At 40.9% G+C, this 25,194-nt stretch overlaps 1 protein-coding gene across 1 annotated transcript; it reads left to right on the top strand.

The window, feature by feature from the left end:
* Positions 1-867: 867 nt before the first annotated feature.
* Positions 868-23,908, top strand: ptchd1 (patched domain containing 1). The gene is made up of 4 exons (XM_041967426.1): positions 868-1,498; positions 10,184-10,889; positions 21,539-22,233; positions 22,329-23,908. The coding sequence occupies exons 1-4, from the start codon at positions 1,085-1,087 to the stop codon at positions 23,427-23,429; spliced, it is 2,916 nt and encodes a 971-aa protein (XP_041823360.1). The 5' UTR covers positions 868-1,084; the 3' UTR covers positions 23,430-23,908.
* The last annotated feature ends 1,286 nt before the right edge of the window (positions 23,909-25,194 follow it).

Consider the following 25,194-nt stretch of genomic DNA (forward strand, 5'->3'; position numbering starts at 1 on the left):
CCATAGAAACGAGGACTTGTTAAAAAATGAAAAAAAGAGGAGTAATTTGACTGGTATCCCTGGCAACGACCGACACAAGCGCAAGAGATGCATCTGCAGCAAAGCTTGTAACGTGTGCGCAAAATTGATAAAGTTGCGCCAAGCACATGCAAAATGCGCAAACAGTGGGCCTACTTCTGAGGGGAAAACGTATAAATTCACAGAGAAACAGATTAGTTAACATTAATGTCACCTTACGTTTCTAAATCGTTTATTTTTTAGACATGATTTTCAAACACACGCTGGCTTTCTCTGCATCGGAAAAGCGATAGGCGGGGCAGAAAAAGAAAAAGAGAGGCAGAGTGAAACGGTCCCCGGTTTGAAAACCCGTAATTATTTGCGGATGCAAACCACCGGGGCGATGAGGGGCAAAAAGGACGGACGCCAGAAAGCTTTCTGCCGCAGAGGAATTCCAGTTAAGGCTGATTTGACAAGCTGCTCGACCGGCATCCCCAGTGTGTCCACACCGCGTCACTCATCCTGTGACTCCCACCTATCCACACTCACAATCCCCCTCTCACCTCGCCTGCCCATGTTATGTGGTGACTTGGTGATGCAGGGTGGAGAAGGACAAACACCTTGGTCTGGAAGAGGCTTTTAGATGATCTCCGTCATCACCTGGTCAGTCCCCGCTGTCCGCTGTAGGTATGAAGCCTGCACCTTGACCAAGCGCAAAAAACCTACTGGGATTGTTAGTTTTTGGAAGACGCTTAACAAGTCTGACCATGTGAATACTTCTGCTCTGCGATTTTTCTGTTGCGCACAGAGCCACGCAGCATGCAGAAGACACTATAGCCTACATATCAATGTTGTGGCTATAAAATCAGTTTTCTTTCTAACCGCAGAGCTGACAAATAAATGCTGGACCATCTAGCAGCTTTTAGTCATTAACGGATGAAAAAACCTCGGAGGAAAGGGCGCCCCTGTGACCGGAGGAGGGTTGAAATCTCCCCAGCTGGTGGATAAATCCTCCCTCCACCCGGTGTCACCGCCCTGACTCTAGAATGAGAGCACCGGAGTCAACCGATGCGTCCGGCCGCTACTGATGCTCGGCAGTGCTCCGGGGCTTTCCGGTCGGTGGGAAAGGCTCGAGCCGCGGCCGCGCGCTAGGATGCTTCGCCAGGTGTTGCACGCGGGCCTGAGGACCTCTTTCCACTCGCTTGGCCGCTTCGTGGCCAGCCACCCGGTGTTCTTCGCTTCGGTGCCCATGCTGCTGTCCATCCTGCTGGGGGCCAGCTTCAGCCGGTACCGCGTGGAAGAGGACGTGGAGAGCCTGCTTGCGCCCAAGCACAGCCTGGCCAAGATAGAGGGCAACTTGGTGGACAGCCTGTTTCCCGTGAACCGCTCCAAGCACGCTCTCTACTCCGACCTGCAGACGGCGGGCCGCTATGGGCGCGTGATCGTCACCTCCCGAAAAGGGAGCGTGCTGGACCCGGTTCACCTGGACACGATCCTAATGGTATGTATGCGTACACCACATCCTTCAAATCTAATTAAAAACATAAACTTTAAATAATTTTTACAACAAATAAGGAAATAGTATATTTAATAAAACAAATATAAACTTCGTAAAAGTAGTCTAATGAGCCAATAAAAATGTTTTAAAAAAGATAGATTAAAAATGCATGTCCCAATGTCTATGAGAACCTCAAGTTTCAATCACCAGTTGAAAGGTAACTGACTTATTTTTGCATTTGTAAAAGCTGAACTGTCTATTTGTGCCAAAACCTTGAGTTTAGCCATATGTAATGATTTATAATAATTTAGTTTAGCTCCTAAGAACAAATTCCAACTAGAGACACAAACTGACAGGGTAAACCCAGAGAGACAGAGAAGAGACAGAGGACAGCTTTGGCACTAGTGCAGATTTTCTTCTAAGCAGAACATCTTAATCACAATGCCAGGAGCAACGCTGACTATAAACTCTATTTTGTGGACTGTGTTTGTAAATGTATATTTCAATGGTTCATTCAGACAGAACAAAATGATAACCTAGAGTATTGCCAGTTAGAGACAGACTGGTTGGTGCATCAAAGAAGACTCAACAAAGGAATAAATCCACACTTACATAATCTGATAATGTCTGTGGTTGCTCTTGGCTGACTTCACATTTGCCCACAAGCCTTTATGCATCTCTTTGAGAATGGGCCTGAACTTGTTGCATGCAGTAATCTGTGTCAGCAGAGAGTGTGATGTTAGTGATAGAGAACAAACTAAACAGAATTTCCACTTGCAGTGAGAGTTGCGAGTCACAGCCATTGTGTTGGGCTATTAAATCCTTGGATGTTTATAAAGTTTAGCTCTTTCTCTGTAGTAAAATCTCCAGTACCAGAAATTCTTGTTCTTTGATTTAGTTAGTGAAAACAACCTGACCTTTATTTCAGTGTTTCCATGGGCTCTTTTCTACACAATACAGTAGACATTTTATATATGTGATGATGCACCCACAAATCCACAAGAAAGGGGAAACATGCTCCCAGAGATTGATGCTCTTTTGTGTGGTTAAAAGTTTTTTTTTTTTTTTGTATTTAAAAAATTTTGATTCTGAAAAAACTATGACTGCACAATGAATATTTGGGAACAGATGTTTATGGTTTATGTTTATGTTTATGAACACATCATGTTCCAACTTATTCTTCATGTAGGATTCCAGTTCATGGAACATTTAGATTTGACTTTTTCTGTGGATAATTTAGCTTGTGTTATTTCTCCAGACAGGTTTGATAATTAGTGTTCCAGGTGAGCTTAATTAAAGGGAAACTACTTAAGGAGGTTGTTCCACATTAAGCAGTAGGGCACAGTTTCCATGCCGTATGGGGGAAAAGAACAATCTTTCAGCAAGACTGTGAAATAGTGCAACTCCTTGTGAAAGGAATGAAAAAATTGAACATTTCATGAAAACTTAAGCAAAAATCATCCTACCGTTACAAAAAATAGTGTGTGATTCAGAGAACAAATAAGTTTGTTCATATAAAAGCATATTAAGAAAATTCTCTCTTAGGTAAATTTATTGTATTAAAAGAGCAACTGTTTAAAAGCCACTGGTGAGGAGCAAGCAGGTATTTGAAGCAGCTGGTAAACAATGACCTCTGCAAAATATGTACAGTTCCTGAGCATTTCCTGCCATTGGATCAAGGGAAGAACCATACCTCCTGTAGTAAAGACAATGCTCCATCCTATGCTGCAAAAACATACCATTGAATCTTTGGCTGCTATGGGTATGAAAGAGAAAAACCTATGGTGTGGGCAACATCATCACCTGAACTCAACCCTATTGAGGCCCTGTGGAGCATCCTTTAAAGGAAAATCTGTGAGGGTGGGGGGGAAATGGCTCCAAACAACATCTCTGAGTGGCAATTCTAGTATCCTCAAATGAGATCCAGGCAGAACCTATCCATGGACGTCAAGGTCCATAGATGAGAAAGTTGATATAATTTTTAACAATTAAAAATTTGTATTCAACACTATTCATATTGATAAGGAAAAATAAACAAAAACTGAATGTGAATAATTATCTCTAACACAGTATAATGATTTTGAATGTATTTCATTTAAAAGAGGGAGAATTGCATATTAATGAACATAAGTACATTATGTAAAGTGCTACAGAGTTAGCTTAGCCGCTAATTTGCATCTGAATGTCCCTTGGCAGTTTACAATAGTACACGCAATAAAAGGTAAAGTGCAAATCCTTCACAGTAAATCCAGTCTGTCTACTTGACATCATATCACCAGCTCAGTTTTCTTCTGTTCAGTAAAGAATCTCAACATCTGCCAGATATGTTGGCACAAAAGTTAGTAGAAAAGTCCAACAATTAAACAGCCTCTTAGAATATGCTCTGTCTTCCGTCTAACGTCTATTGTGATCAGTGAGTGCTTTATATCAGTATGTTGAAATTCTGAACTTATGCTGTGTGTCAAATCAAATACTTTTGTTCTACACTTGATATTTTGAGTGCATAAGCACTTTCATACTGACAGGAATAGTGACATCCAGTGCATAATGAGTACCCACTATATATTTTTATAAATCATAGCACACTTCTCTGCCTTAATGTGGCACCACATGGTGATGTGGCAGAAGCGGGGGGATAACCAACCAATATTCTGCCTTCTGGAGATAAGCATCTCTTGATCTACCTCCAACATCAAAATCTTCCACTGACAGCAGAACAGTTTGATCATACACTGGCTTAGTATTTCATGTGAGTTAAATTCTTGTCAGTAGACTAATATGTAGTGAGAGCCATGAAGAGTTCTTAACAGCAACTTACAGTGCCACAATCTGGGTTGTAAATGTTTGAGACACTGTTATCTTGTCAAAATAAATGTGCTATTAAGGTAGTAATACATGGAATTTTAATAATAGTATACTGAATGAGAGACAAAGCCAACAAATGCAGTGTTTCCCACAGACCAAATAGCAATTTGTGGTGCTCCCTGTCACCAGGGAAGGAATAGAGTGTCATGGTGTTGTGGTGGTCGGTGGAGTCAGTCATTGGGGTGTATGGAACGGGTGGTGTTCAAACACACTTTTTGAGCTGCCATATTAAATTTACACCTGTATCCTTATCTGTTCTTCTTCAGAGTCACCTGCTGAGACCATTTTAAAGCTACAAAAAGCATTTGAAGTTATTCAGTTCAATCTTAATTTCTTAAAGTAAGTTCTTCAAGAGAAGAGAGAACTGAGAGAACTAGTCTCTTTCCACCTCATCTGTTGTTTCAGCAGCTGCCTGTCTTACAGCAGCATTTAGCTGCTGTCCTCCTGGCCTATCTCTCCTAAACCGTCCTGAGCAGAGTTGTTCAGAACTGTTTGATGCCTAGGAACATTTGAAATTACTACTAATTAATAAGATTTACTAGCCACAACTTAATTTCAGTCTGATACCTTCTCAAGCTGCTCCGTCTCCTCTGGTCGAGGCTTTTTTCACGCAGAAAATCTGTTTAATACTCATCTTAATTAAAGCAGCAAACATTTAGAGTAAATGAAATAATAATAATAATAATAATAATAATGACAGTCAGCAGCTCAGCGGCCACTAGACAGATGGAAAGTGAGATTCGCAAAGCACCTATGCCACAGAGCGTTTTTTGAGGTGGAAGACTTTTCCCCTCCTGAATCTCCTCAGCTACTCAAGAACAAGGTGGTCCTGAACCGTAGCAGCTCCAGCAGGTTCTGGAAAGCTGTGGAGACTCACGGCAGGTTGTGGCAGCTGCAGGAAGTTGCCGCTGCTACGATTTGAGCTGCTGTCTGTCACCAGATGAGGATCAGTAGGTGTTACTTTTACACCCCTCAAAAGCACAAATCTGTCTCATTGCAGGAATATTTAATCAGAAACTCTGTGAAAGAATAGAAGTCTGAAACTAATTCACATCCCTTCACATACGTTGGTGGGCGTGATTTTCTAAGCCTGCAAGGCGAAGACCCGTCTATCTGCATTTGGAGGAAGGGGCTGGGGGTTTTTTTTTTTTTTTTTTTTTTTTATTGCGACGTAGACAAGCGCCAATTATGGCTCAAGTATGGCTCTACATCACGAAAAACAAAACCTGGTTTTACCCTGTAGGGGGCATTATAAACCATTTTTTGACCCACAAAAATCCTGTTTTTAAAAGAAATAAAAAAATTACTAATTTTTATCAACAGTATATGTGGTTTTCATCACAATTAAGTAAGACTGCATTGTTTACAGCTCAAAAAAGACATTTTAATGTGCATTACCACTTTAAAGTTCAGAGTCCACTCCCACGAGCCGACGTCAGTTTCAGACACCGTTTGGCAGCAGTAATGCTTCACAATAAAGTTTTTCTAACCATTTAACACGGCCCAAACATTTGCATATAGTCTTTCATGAAAAGCTCGCACAATTTCTACAGTTCTGCTTTTATGTTCCCTTCCTGATTCTCTTCTTCTCTGGCTTGTTTTAGTCAGCACTGCCCCTGTGGTTTTCGGTGGTATTGTTCTGTCTTCTGTGTCAAGCAACGGATAGCTAAGTTCCATGAAAACGGACCAAATTATGCACATCAGAAGACGGTCGAAACTGTCCGTCATCCGTCTGCATATCTGTCTTCTGCATCGAACATTAATGGGCCTTAAGTGATTGTTTGTGGGGCTTATAATACACAATTAATCACTTAATATGCTTTTATATGATTGTATGTGGATTGTGTGATGTCAAGAAAATCTATTCTCAGATACTAATCAATTCTAAAATGTTGTATCTAGTTTGATATTAATTACCATTATTGATACTTAAAAACCACTTTGGCATTTGCTGGTTCATGGAAAGGACCAGCAGCCTCTATCCATTTTAAACAGGCACTGCAGTGGGCAGCCCTGCCCCCACAGCAGCTCCCTGAAGGACCCATTGTTTAGTGTTGCCAACTAAGCAACTTCTTATTATAATTAGTGAGTTCTAGACCTCTCTAGCAAAACCTATTTAAAAAGCCTCTAGCCACAAATTTAGCAACTTTTTCTCATGTTATTTAAGACATTGAGACTAATGTGAAAACGTCTCTATTACCCTTCTCAATGAGTTGCGGGTCCTACTGCAGCCCCCTCCCCCATCAAGAAGCCTCAAAAGAGACTCATCCCTGTGCAGCAGCCCACCTCTGAGCTGCAGGAAGAGCAGAGTTCTTTTCCTTAGCCAGCCTACAAATGAATTGTGTGAAGCTGCTACTGGGTGGTCACACACTTGCTTACAGTCAGATATGAATGCATTTCAATGTAGACAAAAAAACATTTAAAAAGCCAATTAATGTTTTTATTTAATTAATTAATCTAGTTTTTAAAAGTAAATCATTTTAACCAGTTTGTTCTGTTGCTTGCTCAATCTTGTCTGAAGTATTGTGAAGAAAAAGACACTTATGTAAATACATTCACTAACTTGTGGTTTAAGTGTTTTTTAGTTTTGTATATTTTGCTCCACAGTGAGCAGTCTTCACATGTAGTAAAATAGCTTTAAAATAATGCATTTATTTGAAAATGTTAGTATCTTTAACTTCTGGAAAGCTGCCAGGATCTTCATAAATAAGGAGGATAAAATGGTTCTTGGTGGTTCATCACTGTGACAAGGTACCTACATGCCCAAAATCAGGTTCTCTTTCGGCAGTAATGTCAAATTAGGATTTTTAATATGTTGTTTATGCGTTAATGTGTTAAAAAATTAGGGTGCTAATTTTAATGATTTATCTCCTCATTAATGGTTTCATTTTGACAGTCTTAGTAAAAATCCCAAATTTACTTGATAAATGTAGGCTATATATTTTTTCACAATAATCTCACAACCCTCTATAATTATCTTGCGACCCCCACGGGGGTCCCAACCCCAGTTTGAAAACCTCTCAACTACTATCTCAACTATAACCACATTTCCTTCTAATCGCATTGTCCAAAGGTCATCAACAGTCTTCTCTGTGCCAAATATCCCACTGCTTTGGGATTTCTTTTGATAGGCGATATGGAGAGGAGGACCGGGTGAATCAGTTGTCAGCGTGTGTGCATGTATCAGCGATCCGCAGGTTGATCCACATTGAGCGGTTGTGAGTCAGCTATAAAGCTTGACGTTTCTTAAAATATTCAGAATTTATGCTTGAGACAGCATTAATTAGGCATATCCTATGAATAACTGTTCAAACGACATTTTATGTAGGCTAGTGGGAAATACTAATTTATTGTGAATGTTGCATCTTTATTATTATTATTAATATTGTTATTGACTGTTATTAATAATTTTGCATGAATGCTGAAACGGTATAAAATAGGCTAATATAATAATGCAGGTTCCTCATGTTAAACTGCCATGCATCAAAAATGTTGCCTAATACTTTAATTTAAATGCATAAATGCATATGACTCAGGGATGTCAGCTTCACGTAACCCAATAAGACTGTGATTAAGTTCATCAAGCGCATGGCCTACCTTTTAAAACAAGTGGTCAATATTAACAGGACTGCCAACTCTCATGCATTGGCCGTGAGACTCATGCATTTGAGTTGCTTCATGCCATGGTGAGTGGAGATATTTCAGCTCCACAAACAGCAACGATGTGCAGTTTGATATGTGTGTGTGAAGATCACAAACTTCCTTAAATGCCTGATCTGTCATAACAGAGAAGCAGAGGTGATGAGGCTGTGATGAGGTGAAATAAAGAGGAGGAGAACAGGTGCTGCTAGGGAGGAGACAGACGTTACTCCGAGTCTTTTGGCGCTGCAGGCAGGTACTATCAGAGGGAGAAAATGTGTAGCACTGACTGTTGCTGGTTTTTGGGGAAATAATTTATGTCTGCCTGCTGTTAGGTCTAAGTTTTTGTGTTGTTTATAGGAGTTCCCTGAAATCTTAAAACTAAGGCTTTCTGTTTTGTTCAAATGTGCAGAAATAAATATCAGGCACACCATAAACAGTGTGATGTCATTGAGAATGGTCTATAGAAAATGGATGGATGGATGGATGGATGGATGAAGCTGTCCAGCCTGCATCTTATAAGATACAGAGTAGACTAAGTTTACAGTAAGATGAAACATGACTCGTGTTTGTTGGTGTATCCTAGCAAATGGCTTATATATATGACTTACAATCATATATACTGAACCTTTCAGGGCCACCTTAACATCGTAACATCAGTGTTGGCAAAGATTAACATCATGAAGCACATGGTCCTCAGCTTAACACCCAGCAGCATCAGGTCCATCCTGAGAAAGGCCAAAAGCCAGTCCAACAAGGCACACAGAGCTTAGGAAATTATTATTGTTGTGAAACTCCCTATTTTTTGTCTTAGTGTCACTTCCTTTTTGTAGTTGTGTTGTTTCCTGTTTTATTTTGAAGTTTCTGTTGGTACTTTTAACACACTATTTGTAAACCTTTTTTTACAAACCTTTTGTTGTTGAGTGCTGGATTTTATGATTAAACCTGCACAAAATGAGACAAAATGATTCTTGTGTCTTGCTGTGGTGTACGTGGAAAAATTTTGTTTGGTTCCACCAAATTTCACTTCAAGATGGCAGCCCTGTATTAACACCTGCGGTCCAAGCGTACCAGCACGCTACTCTTTTTCTTTCTCTCTGTGCAAGCGAAAATTATGAGGAGAAAGGGAGCTATGAATGATTGGAACGGATTTTTTCATTTCAAAATCATGTCGGTGGGGAGGGGCGAGCGAAATCTGTGGCACTTGGAGTTGATTCTGTGGGGCTGTGCTACACATTGGTCTATGTGTGGGAAACCCTGGAATTTCATCAAAATAAAAAATTTAGCTTAAAAATATGTCGCTGTGAGAGTTACTATGCTAATATTAGCATGTTGCTTACCCCTGCTCATTGCTTGTGTTGTGAAGCAAAACTTGAAAAAAGTAATGAATGTTTCATGATATTAGTACAATTGTACAACGTATAACACGTATACATTTAACTGCATATACAAATGAACTTTCAGGTGATAAGAGCAAACATAGTTGCCTTGTGGTATGGGTAATAAGTACGGTCCTCTGGGGCACAAAATATTGCGCTGAAAGTTAAGTTTGTTGCTTACAGTTCTGCCTGTCCTCAGCCTCTATTTAATACCTGAGATTTCTGCACCTGCATGACCCAAATGAACAAATCAATTTCTTGCCTAAGGCATCAAAATGGTTCAAGTTGGCCTGGCAATCAAACATTTTGATTTAGAGCTTTAAAATTTATTTTATCTGAGGCACTTGTATTGTTCATTTTATAAAAGAGACCAAAAGACAGGATTAAGGTGCAAATCTTTGTATTGTCTTACCAATAAATTTTGATCTTACACCAGGAGCTTCTTCAAAATACATTTCTGCCGACTCACACTCTCTAAGTCAGTGCAGCATTCGGAGGTGGGAGTCAGATCTGTCCACGTTCACTGTGGCAGAGACTGGCATCAGGCCTGTTGCTTAGTAACCAGAACCAGTGGATGTTGGCACTGTTGTCCTCATGCTTTGGAAATGGAGGAGGACACTAAGACAACTATTGTTATCCTGTTGAGTAAGACACACACTACCCCACACATCTTCTCTATTATTCCTATGAACACATATGTAGAACACAGAGGAATCAAATGAGCTACTGACACTTCAAACTTCTAACCTTTTTTGTCACCTTGCAGCTTATTGAATGTTTTTGTCTCTTGTTTTATCTGTTGTAGCTCCACAGGCGGATCTACCAGATGCAGGTGACAGTCCCAGCCACAGGCTTCAACTACTCCTTCTCCTACCTCTGCCTCCCAGATGACAAGAATGTCTGCATCATTGATGACATCATCCGTGCCATGGAGGAGATGCAGTCTGCTCGCACTTCCAACCGTTCCATCCCAGTCCTGCAGTACCCAATCACGCAGCTGGGGGATGGGCGGCAAGCGTACATTGGCCACCAGCTAGGTGGCGTGCAGGGCTGGGGCCCCGGTGGAGCAGTACGAGCTCAGGGGACAGGAGCCAAGGGAGAAGGTGTCCGTTCTGCCAGGGCGCTGCAGCTCACCTACTACCTCCAAGGCAGAGGTGGCCTGATGGACCGGGTAGCCAGTCAGTGGGAAAAAGCCTTCTGTACTGAATTACAGAACTTTGCAGCATTGCATCCAAAGCTGGGGCTCTACCCCTCCACCTCTTCTTCTTTGATGACAGACTTCCAATTCTCCTCTGTGCTGGCACATCGCCCCCTATTGGCTAGCTTGGGAGTGTGTGGGGTGCTGGCTGTCCTCTGCTGCTCTATGAGGGACTGTGTGAGATCCAAACCCTGGTTAGGACTGTTAGCTCTGCTGTCCGTCACACTGTCTGGCCTCACTGCTGCTGGAATACTCAACCTCACTGGAGCCACCTACAATTCCACATACCTGGGCATCCCTTTTGTCATGCTTGGTAGGTTCAAAGTTGATATTTTTCACGTTGAAAACATCCATTTACTTGTCAGAAACTCACCTTTTATAAATGTTCAGGTCCTTTTTGGATGCTCACCTTTTCAGTAAGGTTATGGTAGCTGAGTACAGAAGTCTTAGCAACAACAACGGCACATAAAAGCAAAGAGAAATCAAAGAAAAGTGATGCTAATGCGTGGGAGGTGGAAGCAACGATCAACACTGCTTTTGCTTTTACATCGTACTCTGCCTGTAATCACATCTGCTCTTTCAGTTCTTGAGATGGATTTTCTAGATGCATGCCTCGGGCTAAATGCCATTTCAAAATAGACAGATCATCAAAATGACTGACAAGTACTAGGGCATGAACTTACTGAGGGGGAGGATGATGGCAGAAATGACACATTTTCTGACTGCAGGCAAGAATCAAAACTAAAGTTTCTAAAATACCAAGTTTTGAAGTTGGAACACATTCAGAGCAGAAACCATTCTGTTTTATTTCAATGATATGATAACATATATCATTGCTATACAAGTTATGTGAGCACTGAATGGATTTGAATGGTGATACAGATCACAGCTATACAAAAGAACTATCTTTTAACTTGTTTAGAGTTAGGAAAAGATATATGGTTTAGTTATTTATATAAATTGTTGCTGCAGCACTTAAATAGCGCAGTGCTACTGACACTGATACTAATCTTAACTGTTTAATGAATGAACAGATTACTTTTGGTTTATCCAGTGTTCTTCCACAGTGATGATGGTCTTTAAGCTTCTACAGTAAACGATCCAGTAGTCCATAGTTGGCCGAACAGTAGTATCAGATCCTGTTTCGCTTTGCACATGGATGACTGACATTGGTCAGCAACTCACATCTGGCATTCACAGATGCAAAAGCATCATTAAACCTCACAAGCAAAAGAAAAACAAGAGTAAATTATTACTATTTAAATGTAGACTTTTTGCACAGATGTTTTTCTACCTAAAAATTTAGATCCCACCACAATGTGGAGTGAAGCTTTAGTTTGCATCACATAATCCACTAATAGTAAATCTAAATGTCTGAATTTCTGTGAATTTATGGACTTCAAGTGTATTCCTAAACCTTTAACAGCCTGCGCTACCATTTTGAAGGACAATTTTTAGCATTTCTAATGAATTAATTAAAACATTTGTTCATGTAAACCTGCCTGAGTCATCTCAACCATTTGGTTTGGGTGTGAAATGCCAAAAGTAAGTGTTAGTGATTTTTATTGCAATTAAGGATGAAGGAAACAAATCCAAAATACATAAAAATACTGATGGTTGGTGTTCATTGACCTTGCTGCATGCATCACTGAGGTCCTTAGAAGTCCGTATTCTTTATGAAGAATATCTGGATTCTACGATAGATTGTTGGCTTCATGTTTGTTCATGTGCATTTTCTTGCTTAAGCTTTGTTTAAATATAGAAATGGAAAAAAAAATATCGAAACAACACATAAAAGAGAAAATTACACACTAAGCAGGTTGTATCTGCGTTTGTGAGAAATTCATCTCGTATTTTTTAAAATGGTTTAAAAAATTTGCCTCCACAGTATCAAATAGCTGCTATTTGTGATAGTCTGAATCTATGTTTCCCAAAGTAAAATATCTGTCAGAGCGGCAACAAACCCTTCTCTGCTGTGGCTGTTAAGACTGATTGCCTTTTTACTTATACTGCAAGTGTAACATCTGCAATAAAGTTGTGTCACTGTTTGTGCTGTGATTTGGATTTCATCCATTCCTAAATTAACTCAGTAAATTGGTTTTATTTATTTGGACAGAGATAAGATGAAGAGAATGACTGAAGAGAATATAGAAAAAGTGGAGGAAGAGAAACTGCTGTCAGGCTTAGAATAACTGCAGAGTGAACAGAAAACATGGGAACAGAGTTGGAAAGGGAGTCTCTATGAAATATGACTCCAAATGTAGGCTGAGATAAAGATGCTCTCAGCAGAAAATAAAGTTAAAGTGTGGTTAGAGGAAGATGGGTCAGCCATCAGGGAGGAGGAAGGTGTTAGTGGGCAGACAGATAGATGTGAGGAAATGTCAGACAATTAAAGGATGTGGATTTACTGCTGAAAAATACTGGATTGTTATGGGAAAAAATCTTTTATAGACAGTTGAATTAGTGACAGCTCTCTTTAAAGAGCTTAATTTTTCAAAGGCCACACAGATTAGTCTGTTCTTTTTACTCATCGGATGTCATTGTGTACTAATGAAGGTAAATTGATCATTTAAACTTAAAACTAGTCTATTATAACTTGCTGTAGGTTAACAGTCAACTGCCATCTGAATTTTGGATAGCTGATCAGACACGACATTTAGAATTTTTACTATTTGACATACAGACACATTGGTGTGCAAATGACTTGAGCTACCACTCATATTTCTTTATATTGTTCAGGAAATAAGGAAAGAGGTGCAGAGATTTGCATAAAAGTGCAAAAAAGAGTTTGTAAAATTCTATAGAGCTCTAAAGTCAATAATTAATATGAGCACCTCCTATATCTGCTTGCCATGGGTCCACATACATGGAAGCTTTCATATTTGTGTCGCCACTTTTACTATGGTGTTTCTGAATGGACAAACAACTTAGTGTCTGAAGTGAGAACCATCTGAGCTTTAACACTGCAGCGACAGCTGTGTTTGATATGTGCAAGAGCACCATTTAGAATAAGTAATGCCTTAAAAGGACCATAGAAGAAGACAGAACACACCTACACAATGCTGGAGTAGTTACCTGTAGTGCAGTCATTGCAGCACCTGAGGACCTTGGATCTACTAACAGATGAAAACATGTCATTTAAGACTTTTGGCCACTGACCGTCCCTGTACATTCACAACTGTGCTTGGCATTTGAAGTGCCCATCTGTATTACTAGACGTCAGTAATTCTTACACACTGCAGACCATTTCTGATCAGGCTTTAGTAGATGGATCAACTGAAGGTCCAGATGTCTCTCAGTTCCTGTTTCATTCAAATACTATTTTATTTCTGTAAAACTGTTTTCATTAGCTCTTTATGTGGATGTGACTAAAGAAATGGGGGCAAATAACATATCTCTGCAACAGGCTTTGTGGGTGGTTAGGTGGCCTTTTTTATGCTTGAACGATTCATAGGTCAGTGTTAGGTGTCTTGAACAAAAAGAAAAGTTAAGAAGCTGTAATATGTAACCCATTGCAGCAGTTAAGTGTTGACAGCGGTTAAAGTGATGAAAAGTTTCAAAGATAAGACGCAGCATTGTATTCATGATACCACTGTTATATTTATTTTTGTAGTGATCTCAAAATATTCTAAATAATAACCTTCTCTACTGTTTCTATGTTTGTTCAGTTTACACCCTACAAATTTGACAACTCTCTTCAGCCTGAATTCTCTAATGTGCCCCCTGGTGGAATCCTCTGGTAACAAACAAAGTAGACGCGGATGTAGGGCCATATGAATAATTACGCTCACATTGGAGCTGGTTGTCTATGCGAATGCAAGGTTAAACACATGTATGTGTTCAGCCTTAGAAGTAGGGCTCGATGATATAAAGAAAAACGTGTGATATAACGTAAGTGTATTTACAAGGGCTGCATTCCACTTCCACATGTATACATGTTAATTATAGAAAATGCATGACAGCAGAAATTCCTCTCATTGGAATTTAGTCCTTATTAAAGCCCTGGTGCTTGTCCTAATTCAAGTCCAAATGTTTTTACAATATTTATTTTATGATCATGATACATTTATAATATATTGTGCAGTCTTAAGTAAAAAAAAAAGAATGAAACAGTGGAGAATTATGTTATTTTAAAGCAAAGTTCTATCTAAAACATTTTCTGATGACAAAATCATGTTTTTATCTTCCTCAGTGTGAAGGAGCAGTGATTGGATATCTGCAAGTTTGTTTATTTCCAAAACACACAAACCAAACCAAGAGCTTTCAGCATCTATGATCCATAACCCCCGACTGAAACATCAGTATGCCACACATTAGTTTCCTTGTGTTTAAATCTAAATCAAATTCCTCTGCAAGTGCCATCTTTAGCTTCATTTACACACTCTCCTTGTTCTATTACTCTTTCTCAAACACACTAAGATTTTTTTTTCACATGATGCACCTCACTTAAGGTGTTAAGTGTTTCACCATGCTGAGGTCACTTGAGGGGGAGGGGTGTATGATTCCACTGGTGACTCACGGGCACCATGGCAACCACTAAATGGAAAAAAAAAAACTTAAAAACCATCTGCTTCACACATAAATATGTACGTGCATGCACATGAAACTGGACATGAATGAGTTCATGCATGAATGACTTCATAACTCATACCTGAAAGGATATTACTGATTCAATTTTAAACTGTCAGTGTATAGTGGAAATATAAATTTTTTTCTTTTTAAAGAGTATATACTAAATTGTTTTTCCAATTTGGTTACTAAACTGGGTACAGGTTGTGTTCTCATGCTCCAATTTCTCATATTTGTGTCTCTGATTCCGATGGATTGAGGTCAGACATAACTCAGAAGGGGACAGTTTAAGATTAATGTTGTACATAATTAATGCAACAAGGATGAAATCAAAACACTCCACTGGGAGGTGACAAGGGTTTTGTTTATGCTATTTGACTTCATGCTGCATTACTTGCTTCTGCAATGTTTAGGCACAAAGTTGTAACTACAGCAAATTTCGTGACAAATAGAAGCTTTCTTAGCTTCCATTTGAGACTGGATTAGCTTTCTTTACCTGTTACGGGTTTTGTTTTGCTCAGAAAGTATTCACCAAACTATTGTTTCTGTCTGCTGTATGGTGCTAAGCAAACAATGATTTATTTGTTTTAAAGCCTTTATAGTAGAAACAGTTGATTTTGTTGCAGAAAAGAGTTGCTGTAAAAGTTGAACAAACTAAAATGGCTAACTTTTTTTAAGGAAATGTTCAAATAATCAGGGTAAATTTATGGCTACAGAAGGTAAGGTATTAGATGTATGAAATAAAAATAAATAAATAAAATCTAAATCATGTTGTCACTGAAACAGAGTCCTAAATTAGTTTCCACCACAAACAAGTCTGCTTAATCCTGGATTAAAATCCCTGCATTGGCTCCCCGTGCGTTTCAGGATTGATTTTAAGGTTCTTTTAGTAGTTTATAAATGTTTTAATGATCTTGGTCCCTCTTATTTATCAGACCTTCTTTTAAGTCATCAACCCTCGAGGACCCTGAGGTCCTCTGGTACTGGCCTTTTAGTTGTTCCAAGGGTGAGGACTAAGACATTCTGTTCTTATAGTTTCTTAGGGCTGTTTAATTTTAATCGTAACTCCAGTGTTTTCCTCGTGGGGATCCTCCACGCCAGGGGTTTTGCTTGCTCGGTCTGGGGGCTGCTGCCGTGGTGATTTCACCTATCGGGGTGGCTGGGGCCCTGCACTGCAGCCTTTTGGCTGTGGTGTGGGCCCCGGTCTGTCTGATGGGGGTGGTTGCCGCTGTTAGACATGGGTGGACTGGCCCCTGGTGGATGGATCCCCATGACACTTTTATTGTTTCCTCACAGCAGCATTAGGCCGGATGCTTATCACTTTTAGTATTTTATAATAACATTCAGTTTGAGACAGAAATAAGAGAATCATGTTTGTATAGAATGGGGAGGGGGCTGCTTGGTGGGTGTGTGTGTGTGTGTGTATGTGTGCATGCGTGCGGCTGTGTGAAATATTTTAGTGAGTGTTTCAATTATTATGTATTTCCACTTTTTTTTGTTTTTAATATGCATAAATGTTTTTAATCATGTAAAGCACTTTGTGTTTGTGGCATAAGAGGTGCTTTATAAATAATGTTTGATTTAATTTGATTTGATTTGAACACCAAGCGGCAACCTCCAGTGGTAAAAGGTGAAGCCTGTGTGGAAGTGCAAAAAGTTGCATTTCACTCCTCATCCGCTAGGGGCCAACTTCATAGCAGAAATAAACATGTTTAAAGCCTGGCACAAAAATCCATTTTAGGATTAATAGGTCAAGTTTACCTTCATGACAACTGTGAGGGGGATGATTTTTTTTCTAACTCATCCATTTAGATGTTATTTAATCTTGAAATTCAGCATAATTAGGGGCGTGCCCTTTTGATTGACAGGCATCCATTATCCTCGGCAAGAAGGGAAAGTGTAGCACAAGTGCTAAACAGTTATTAGCCGTCTAACAGTGCGTCTTAGCTTTAGCCCACCTACCTCCATTAGCCGGTTAGCTCACGTTAGATCCAAGTTGGCTTAGTTAGCTTACCTAAAGGCTAAATTTGGAAAAGGAAGAGAAACAAAATGGTCTTGGGTCATATTCATGTGGAGTGTAGATGTTTCTACTAAAGTGTTTCATTGTTTGGACATTTCGTTGACATTAAAGTGGCGTTTCGGCAGCCCAAAAGCACAAATCTTTTAAACTGCCTTTTTTTTTATTTTATTTTTTTTTTTTTAAATAAAACAACACAAACATTAATTAAATTCATCAAGGTTTAATTTATTCCTAAATAGTTTTAATAGGTTTTGTCCACAAGGACCTGGAGTATATAGAGCCTGAAAATGCTCATAATTTTAAACCAGGTATTAGGTATCAGAGTAAATAAATATGAAAACGGCATTGTTTTGTTTTTGTTTTTACCAAGCATATGCATCTTTCTAAATTAAATGAAATGAAATTAATGAAATGAAATGAAAAATACTTTATTAATCCCAAAGGGAAATTCAATATTGTAGTAGTAGTAATTTTTTAGTAAAACAATCACATTAATTAATTAAGGGCTTTGTTCTTCAGCCTGATAGCTGCTGGAAGGAAGGATCTTCTGTATCTCTCTGTCTTGCATCGGACTTGAACAAGCCTCCCACTGAACACACTCTGTTGTTTCGTCACGGCGTTGTGTAGAGGGTGTGAAGGATCTTCCATTATCTTCGTCAGCTTGTACAGAATTCTTTTTTTGATGATCAACTCCAGCGGCTCCAGAGTTACTCCAAGCACAGAACCGGCTTTCTTGATCAGTTTGTTAATTCTTTTCAAGTCTCTGGTTCTGATGCCGCTGCCCCAGCAGATTGCTGCAAAGCTGATTGCACTTTCAACAACAGACCTGTAGAACATTTGCAACATTTTGGTGCAGACGTTAAAAGATCTCAGCTTCCTTAAGAAGTAGAGTCTGCTCTGACCTTTCTTGTAAATGTACTCAGTGTTGCTTTTCCACTCAAGTCTGTTGTCCAGCTGAACTCCAAGGTACTTGTATTCCTCCACCACCTCCACCTCCTCTCCCATGATGGAAACACATCTGTGTTCTTGTTCCTCCTGAAGTCAACAATCATCTCCTTTGTTTTCTTGGTATTCAAGATGAGATGATTGTCACCGCACCATTTCACAAACTGACCGACCAGTTCTCTGTACTCTGCTTCTTGTCCATCACTGATACACCCAACAACTGCTGAGTCATCAGAGTATTTCTGCAGATGACAGAACTCAGAGTTGTACTGGAAGTCTGAGGTGTACAGCGTGAATAGAAATGGTGAAAGTACAGTCCCTTGTGGTGTTCCAGTGCAGCTGACCACCATCTCAGACACACAACCTTTCAGTCTCACAAACTGTGGTCTGTTTGTGAGGTAGTCGTAAATCCAGGTGGTTGTGGAGGGATCCACCTGGAATTTCTGCAGCTTCTCACACAGCAGAGCAGGCTGAATCGTATTAAAAGCACTTGAGAAATCAAAGAACATGACCCTCAAAGTGCTGCCTGACTGGTCCAGATGAGAGTGGGCTCTCTGAAGCAGGTATATGATGGCATCTTCAACCCCAAGCCCATTACGGTATGCAAACTGTAGTGGGTCCTGAAAGGTCTTCACCTGCTTGCTGAGGTGAGCCAGTAAGAGTCTCTCCAGGACTTTCATGACGTGAGATGTCAGGGCGACTGGTCTGTAGTCTTTTGGTTCAGCTGGTTGTGGTTTTTTAGGCACTGGAACAAGGCAGGATGTTTTCCACAGCACTGGGATTCTTCTCTGGCTCAGGCTGGTGTTGAACAGGTGCTGGAGAATCGGACATAGCTGTTTTGAGCAGGTCTTGAGAACTCTGGGACTGACACCATCTGGACCTGCAGCCTTGTTCTGGTTCAGTTTCACCAGTTGTTGCATGACTTGGTTACAGGAGACAGACAGAGTGGAGGTGGAGGCAGAGGAGGTTTCAGGAAGTCCTGATGTGGAGGGAGATGAGGTTGTGTCCAGGTCCTTGACTGAGCTGCAGGGTGACAGAGTGGAGGTGTGACAGGAAAGCTGTGGGCTCATGGAGGGTGTGTGGCTAGTTGGGGTTGAAGCAGGAGGTGAGCTAAACCTATTGAAGAACATGTTCAGTTCATTCGCTCTGTCCAGACCTCCATCAGTCTGATCCTCCTTTATCCCGAAGCCAGTGATCTTCTTCATTCCTGACCACACATCCCTCACATTGTTTTCCTGAAGCTTACTTTCCAACTTCTTCCTGTAGTCCTCCTTGCACTTCTTCATTTGTGTTTTAAGTTGTTTTTGTGTGGACTTCAATAACTCCCTGTCTCCATCCCTAAAAGCTTTCTTTTTGATGTTCAGCAGCTTTTTCAGGTCACTGGTGATCCAGGGTTTGTTATTGGGGAAGCACCTCACTGTTCTTGTTGGAACGGTGCTGTCCACACAGAAGTTAATATAATCTGTCACGCACTCAGTCAAGGCATTGATGTCATCTCCATGAGGTTCACATAGGACGTTCCAGTCTGTAGCCTCGAAGCATCCTCTCAGAGCATCTTCAGCTTCATTAGACCAGGTTCTAATAGCCTTTCTAATGACTGGTTGTTGCTGAACGATGGGCTTGTAGGAGGAGGAGAGAAGAACTAGGTTATGGTCTGATCTTCCTAAAGGTGGCAGGGCAAAGGAGCTGTATGCATTTTTAATATTTGCATAAAATAAGTCCAACGTTTTGTTTTCTCTGGTGGAGCAGCTGACAAACTGTTGGAAAGTTGGTAGAGTTGCAGAGAGGGAGATGTTGTTAAAATCTCCAGAGATCGCCACAAATGCGTTTGGATGTTGTGTTTGAAGCCTGGCCACTACAGAGTTAATGACATCACAGGCTGCGTCTGGAGCGGTACCAGGTAATATATATACCGCTACCAGAATAACACATGTGAACTCTCTGGGTAAATAATACGGGCGGAGACTCACAGCTAGCAGTTCAATGTCTCTATTGCAGATCTTCTCTTTAACAGTGACATGTTCAGGATGACACCAGCGCTGGTTTACCAGCACCGCAATTCCACCTCCCTTCAGCTTCCCGCTGAGTTGTTTATTGCGGTCTGCACGGACCGTCCTGAAGCCGTGTACAGACGCATTACAGTCTGGGATGTGTTCATGCAGCCATGTCTCGGTGAAGCACATAATACTGCACTCTCTGTATTCTTTAAGAGACCTGGTTAGCACCTGAAGTTCATCAATTTTGTTAACTAGCGATCTCACGTTTCCCATAACAACCGTTGGAAGAAACGGTTTGACTCGCCACCGTTTTTCTCTCTGCCTCGCTCCTGCCCTGCATCCTCTTCTCTTTCTTTTCAACTCCGTTGGGATTTGAAGTGTTGTTTCACTGATAATCTTGAGTTTGGAGAGTTTTATCAGTTGATCCCGATGGTAAACAAGTCTCGTTGCCATGGAGACTCACAATAACAAGTCTTGCAAAAAAGAAAAAATATTCAGAAAAATCTCCCGTATAGCACAGCCTCTGACCAGCGCGAAAAAATCTACCCGAACAGACACAGATTGACAGCTGATGTCTTAAAAAAGACGGCTATATTGCAAAAAATCACAAGTTAAAAACAGAGCTACTACAATTGCTGCTGCCACCTAGCGGCGCATTCTAGATAGATGGATAAACTCATGACATAGTCTCACCTCTTCCTCAACCTGCATGCAGAAACCCCACCAACAGATATTGGTGGACATGTCAAGTTCATACTGCAGAAGCTGTTGATCATTATGTGGCATTTACAGCACAATGTACATAAAAATATAATATATAATATAAAAATATATACACTACCGTTCAAAAGTTTGGGGTCACTTCCCTATTGAATCCTATGACAAAGTGACCCCAAACTTTTGAACAGTAGTGTATTTTATTATATAAAAATATAATTTAAAAAATCCACACAAGTTCGACTCTCTGCTTCTTTTTATTGTTTACATTGCACAAGTTTATGGACATGCTCCTTTTCTTATTCTCTTCTCTTCTCGTTACAGCACCTAGCACATGTATTACAGCATTTTCAGTGGTTTTGTGTGAACACACACCTTTTGTATTTATATAATAATTCCATCTTAACGAACAAATTATTTAAAAACAAAATTGCTTCAGTCATGTAAATGGTAAAAATGGTAAATGGTCCATATTTATATAGCTCTTTACTGTACCTGGAACGATACCCAAAGCTCTTTACATTATACATCACATTCACCCATTCACACACCCATTCACAGAAGTGGTTGTAGATCTGGGACAAACATACAAACACAAGGATCAATTATTCTTTTTATCACAATTCATATGACAGGTGGAATATGTTAAAATACCTTAAAACTAAACCATTGTTTCTGTTTTTTATCTTTTGTGTGATGAAATGTTCAATTCAGGTCATGGGCTCTTTGGCTCCTTTGAGATACTGTCGTCATGGAGGCGAACCCGAGAGGACCAGCACGTGAAGGAGCGTGTGGCGAGCGTCTTTGAGGATGTCATGCTGCGTTTCTCCGGCTCCACCATGCTCCACCTGATGACGCTAGGCCTAGCTGCCTCGCCACTCACCAACATGGAGGCAGTCCGACTCTTCTGCCGCAATGCTGCCCTCGCCGTCACAATCAGCTATGTTTACATGTTGTCTTTCTACAGTTCCTGCTTAGTGTTTACAGGTTACCTGGAGACCGGGTACAGACACGGCTGCTTCTGCCGGCGAGTTCCCAAGCAGGATCGGCTGGACTCTAAACCGGCTTGGTACCGCTGTTTGATGTACACACGCTACCAGGATGAGACTCAAATTACCAACCCGCCACATGTAGTCGGACATGCTCACACACAAAATCCTAACATAACTCACACTCATACAGCGAACAACCCTGGCATGCATGGACATGTTGCTAACTCCACACATGCACATCCACACCCTCACATTCATTCTACAACAAGTATGGACTCTCATCCGCAGGACTCGCATCTTTTGCTGAGATATATGCAGCGTTGCTATGGAGACTGGATCACTAACACTTATGTCAAACCATTTGTGGTTCTGCTGTACCTGGTTTACATCTCTTTTGGATTGATGGGCTTCCTACAGGTGGGACACACCCCTACAGCATTACAATGTATTTTTATTCATACATAAGACACATGAGCTTTGTTTACAGTGTAACGTGTTTGTGTTACTAACAGGTGACCCAGGGTTCTGACCCCAGTGCGCTGGTTGCCATGGATACAGCAACAGTATTATACACGCGTGCCCAGCAGCGCTACTTCAGCTCATATTCACCAGTTATTGGATTCTACATCTACGAAAGTGCCCCCTACTGGAATTCCTCTGTGCAGCAGGACCTGCTGGAATACGCCAAAGGCTTCCAGAGAATCAGCTGGCTGGAAGCTTACCTGAACTACTTGGCAGACCGCAACCAGTCCACCAGCCAGCTGCGGGAGAACTTCACCCGCACGTTGCGCCACTCCTTTCTTCGCGAGCCGCAGTTTGCCCACTTTGCAGATGACATCATATTTGCAGAGCGTGGCCACGGCGAGGAGCCTGATGTGGCTGCTTCACGCATCTTTTTGGTTGCCAAGACAACGGAGAACAAGCGTGAGGAGATGTCAGTGCTTCTGGACACGCTGCGGCGCCTGTCACTCACCTCCCGTGTTCGCTTTCTGATTTTTAACCCCTCTTTTGTCTACTTGGACCGCTATGCTGCGGCAGTCAGCTCCCCCCTCAGACATTCACTGCTGGCGGTGCTCTTCCTGTTGGGTCTGTCCTCTCTGGCCGTCGTGGAGCCGCTGGTCTCTGTGTGGCTGGGTCTCACCCTGCTCTCCGTCCAGTTTGGGGTGCTGGGCTTCATGACTTTATGGGGTGTGGAGCTGGACTGTATGTCTGTGTTGTGTCTGATCTCAGCTTTGGGGCATTCAGCAGACTGCAGCGGCCCCCTCCTCTGTGGCTTTGCCTCAGGTCGGGGTGAGAGCAGGACTCGCTGGGTAAGGGTGGCGCTGGAGAGACATGGCGTTCCCTCTCTACAGACACTCATCTGCTACGGCGCTGCCTTGGTGCCGGTTGGCTCGGTACGCTCCAACCTCACACGCACAATGTTTCGCTGCCTCACCCTCACGGCCGGATGCTCGGTCCTGCACACGCTTGCCTTCCTGCCCACCCTCCTAACTTTCCTGCCCCCCTCCAAAAGCCGGGGCCACCGGCCTGGCGGAGAGGGCCAGAGACAGGAGGTGGAGTGTGTTGAAATGAATGACAGCACCAGAGTGGTTGACCAGATCACTACAGTTTGAGCATGTGATGATGATTTCTTTTTTGTCCCTGCGTTGCTATGGTGAGAGTGTGCTGCTGAGGAGCTGCTGACACTTGTAAAGACTGGAAGAAATGGAGTGTGTAACACAAGGAAGATAGAGAAAACAGATTCAAACAGGTGAAAGAGAGCAGGAGAAAGATGCAGACAGGGAAGGAGAAAAAAATCTTCAATGCAGCGTATCCATGGTTACCTGCTTGTTGGTAGTGCTGTATAGCATGTGAATGAGTTTTGTTTTTGTTTTTTTACAAATCACAAGTTTAAAAACAGCCTGGATGAGCTCACAGATAAAGTACCACATGTTCCACTTCTACAACTTGCTTTAGATCACTTTGTTTACCTACTGCTCTCCGGCTGCCATATCAAGTTGCGGTTTCAGCTACAATAACTTGAGAATCTTCTGTATGACTTGAGTATTTCTACTTTGATGCTGGACAAATAAAATCAGAGTAAGGAAACTTGTATTTATGTATTTGTGATTAGCTTAATCACAGCATTCAAGATTGCATACCTTCTCCTCAAATCTGACAATATTCAAAAAAGGGAAAAATTATATGGGGGCATTGGTAGAACAAAGCAGCAAATCAGAGAAAAATAAAACTATTTACTTTTCTTACACACAAAAGTATTTTATTTTATTTTAACTGGAGTTCTGCGATAAGGCCTGAATGTATGTGATGCCTAGACACCTACACAAAGAACAAGTGAAGTGATAATAATACAAACTTTTCCTTAAGTTTCTCCAGTCCTCACACATTCACACTGCCCAACATCACTTGCAGTCCAAAACATTATCAACACAGCAAAATAAAAAAAATATAAAAACAATAAGAAAACAAGGGAAATACAAACAAAGGGCTTTAGTTCTGCAGAGAACTGCAGCACTGTACAGTTTTACTGCGTCGAAAGACATGTTTGAGTGGATATATTTAGAGTCTATCTATCTAGCTAGCTAGCTAGCTAACTAGCTAGCTATTTGTTTTATCTCAGCATAGCTGGAGGGTAACAGCTGGCAAACAGGATGCAGTGCCAGACAGTTCCTGTACTGTAATATTAGCCTTTATCTGGAATGTGAGTATTATTGTTCCTTTGTGTCCATAAAACTGCATCAGCTGAGTAACTTATAGTACTTATAATTACACACTTAACGCTTCATCTACTAATCTATGATCTATTATAAAACAAATACTGTTTGTAACTGAATTATTGCAAAGTATTTATTTTTTTTGTTTTGCTTATCAGGAGTCTACTCATCCAGCCATAAAAAAATACTGGTCGCCGGAAGCACATCGGTACTGTACCGCAGACTTTGCTGGTGTAGTTTTACATCACTTTACCAGCTCTGGTTCAGTAGTATTTCGAGCTGAGATAAGTATTTTAGATATAAACATCTCTAAAGGTTTTTATGTGTTTTTTTTTTCTTCTTCTTCTTCTTCTTTTTTCTTTCGGCAAAACTGTATGCTGGGCCACATGGAAGTTGGAAGTTTAGGGCTGCATGCGGCCCACTGGCTACTAGGGGTGGGAGAAAAAATCGATTCACGTAAGTATCGCGTTTTTTTGTTTTACAATTTTTAAATCGATTTTTTTGTTCAAAAATCGATTTTTCCTTTAATTTAAACGCTTCGTTTTAGTCTGTGTATAAGTTGTGTGGGAAAAGGGTTACCGCTTTTCTCCAACAGAGGACGAAATGTTTTTCTTCCGGCTATCGCGTGACGTGACGTTACATCCCTTTGCAGGAAAAAAAACTT

The sequence above is a fragment of the Melanotaenia boesemani genome, chromosome 18, assembly GCF_017639745.1.
Source record: "Melanotaenia boesemani isolate fMelBoe1 chromosome 18, fMelBoe1.pri, whole genome shotgun sequence".
NCBI lineage: Eukaryota > Metazoa > Chordata > Actinopteri > Atheriniformes > Melanotaeniidae > Melanotaenia > Melanotaenia boesemani.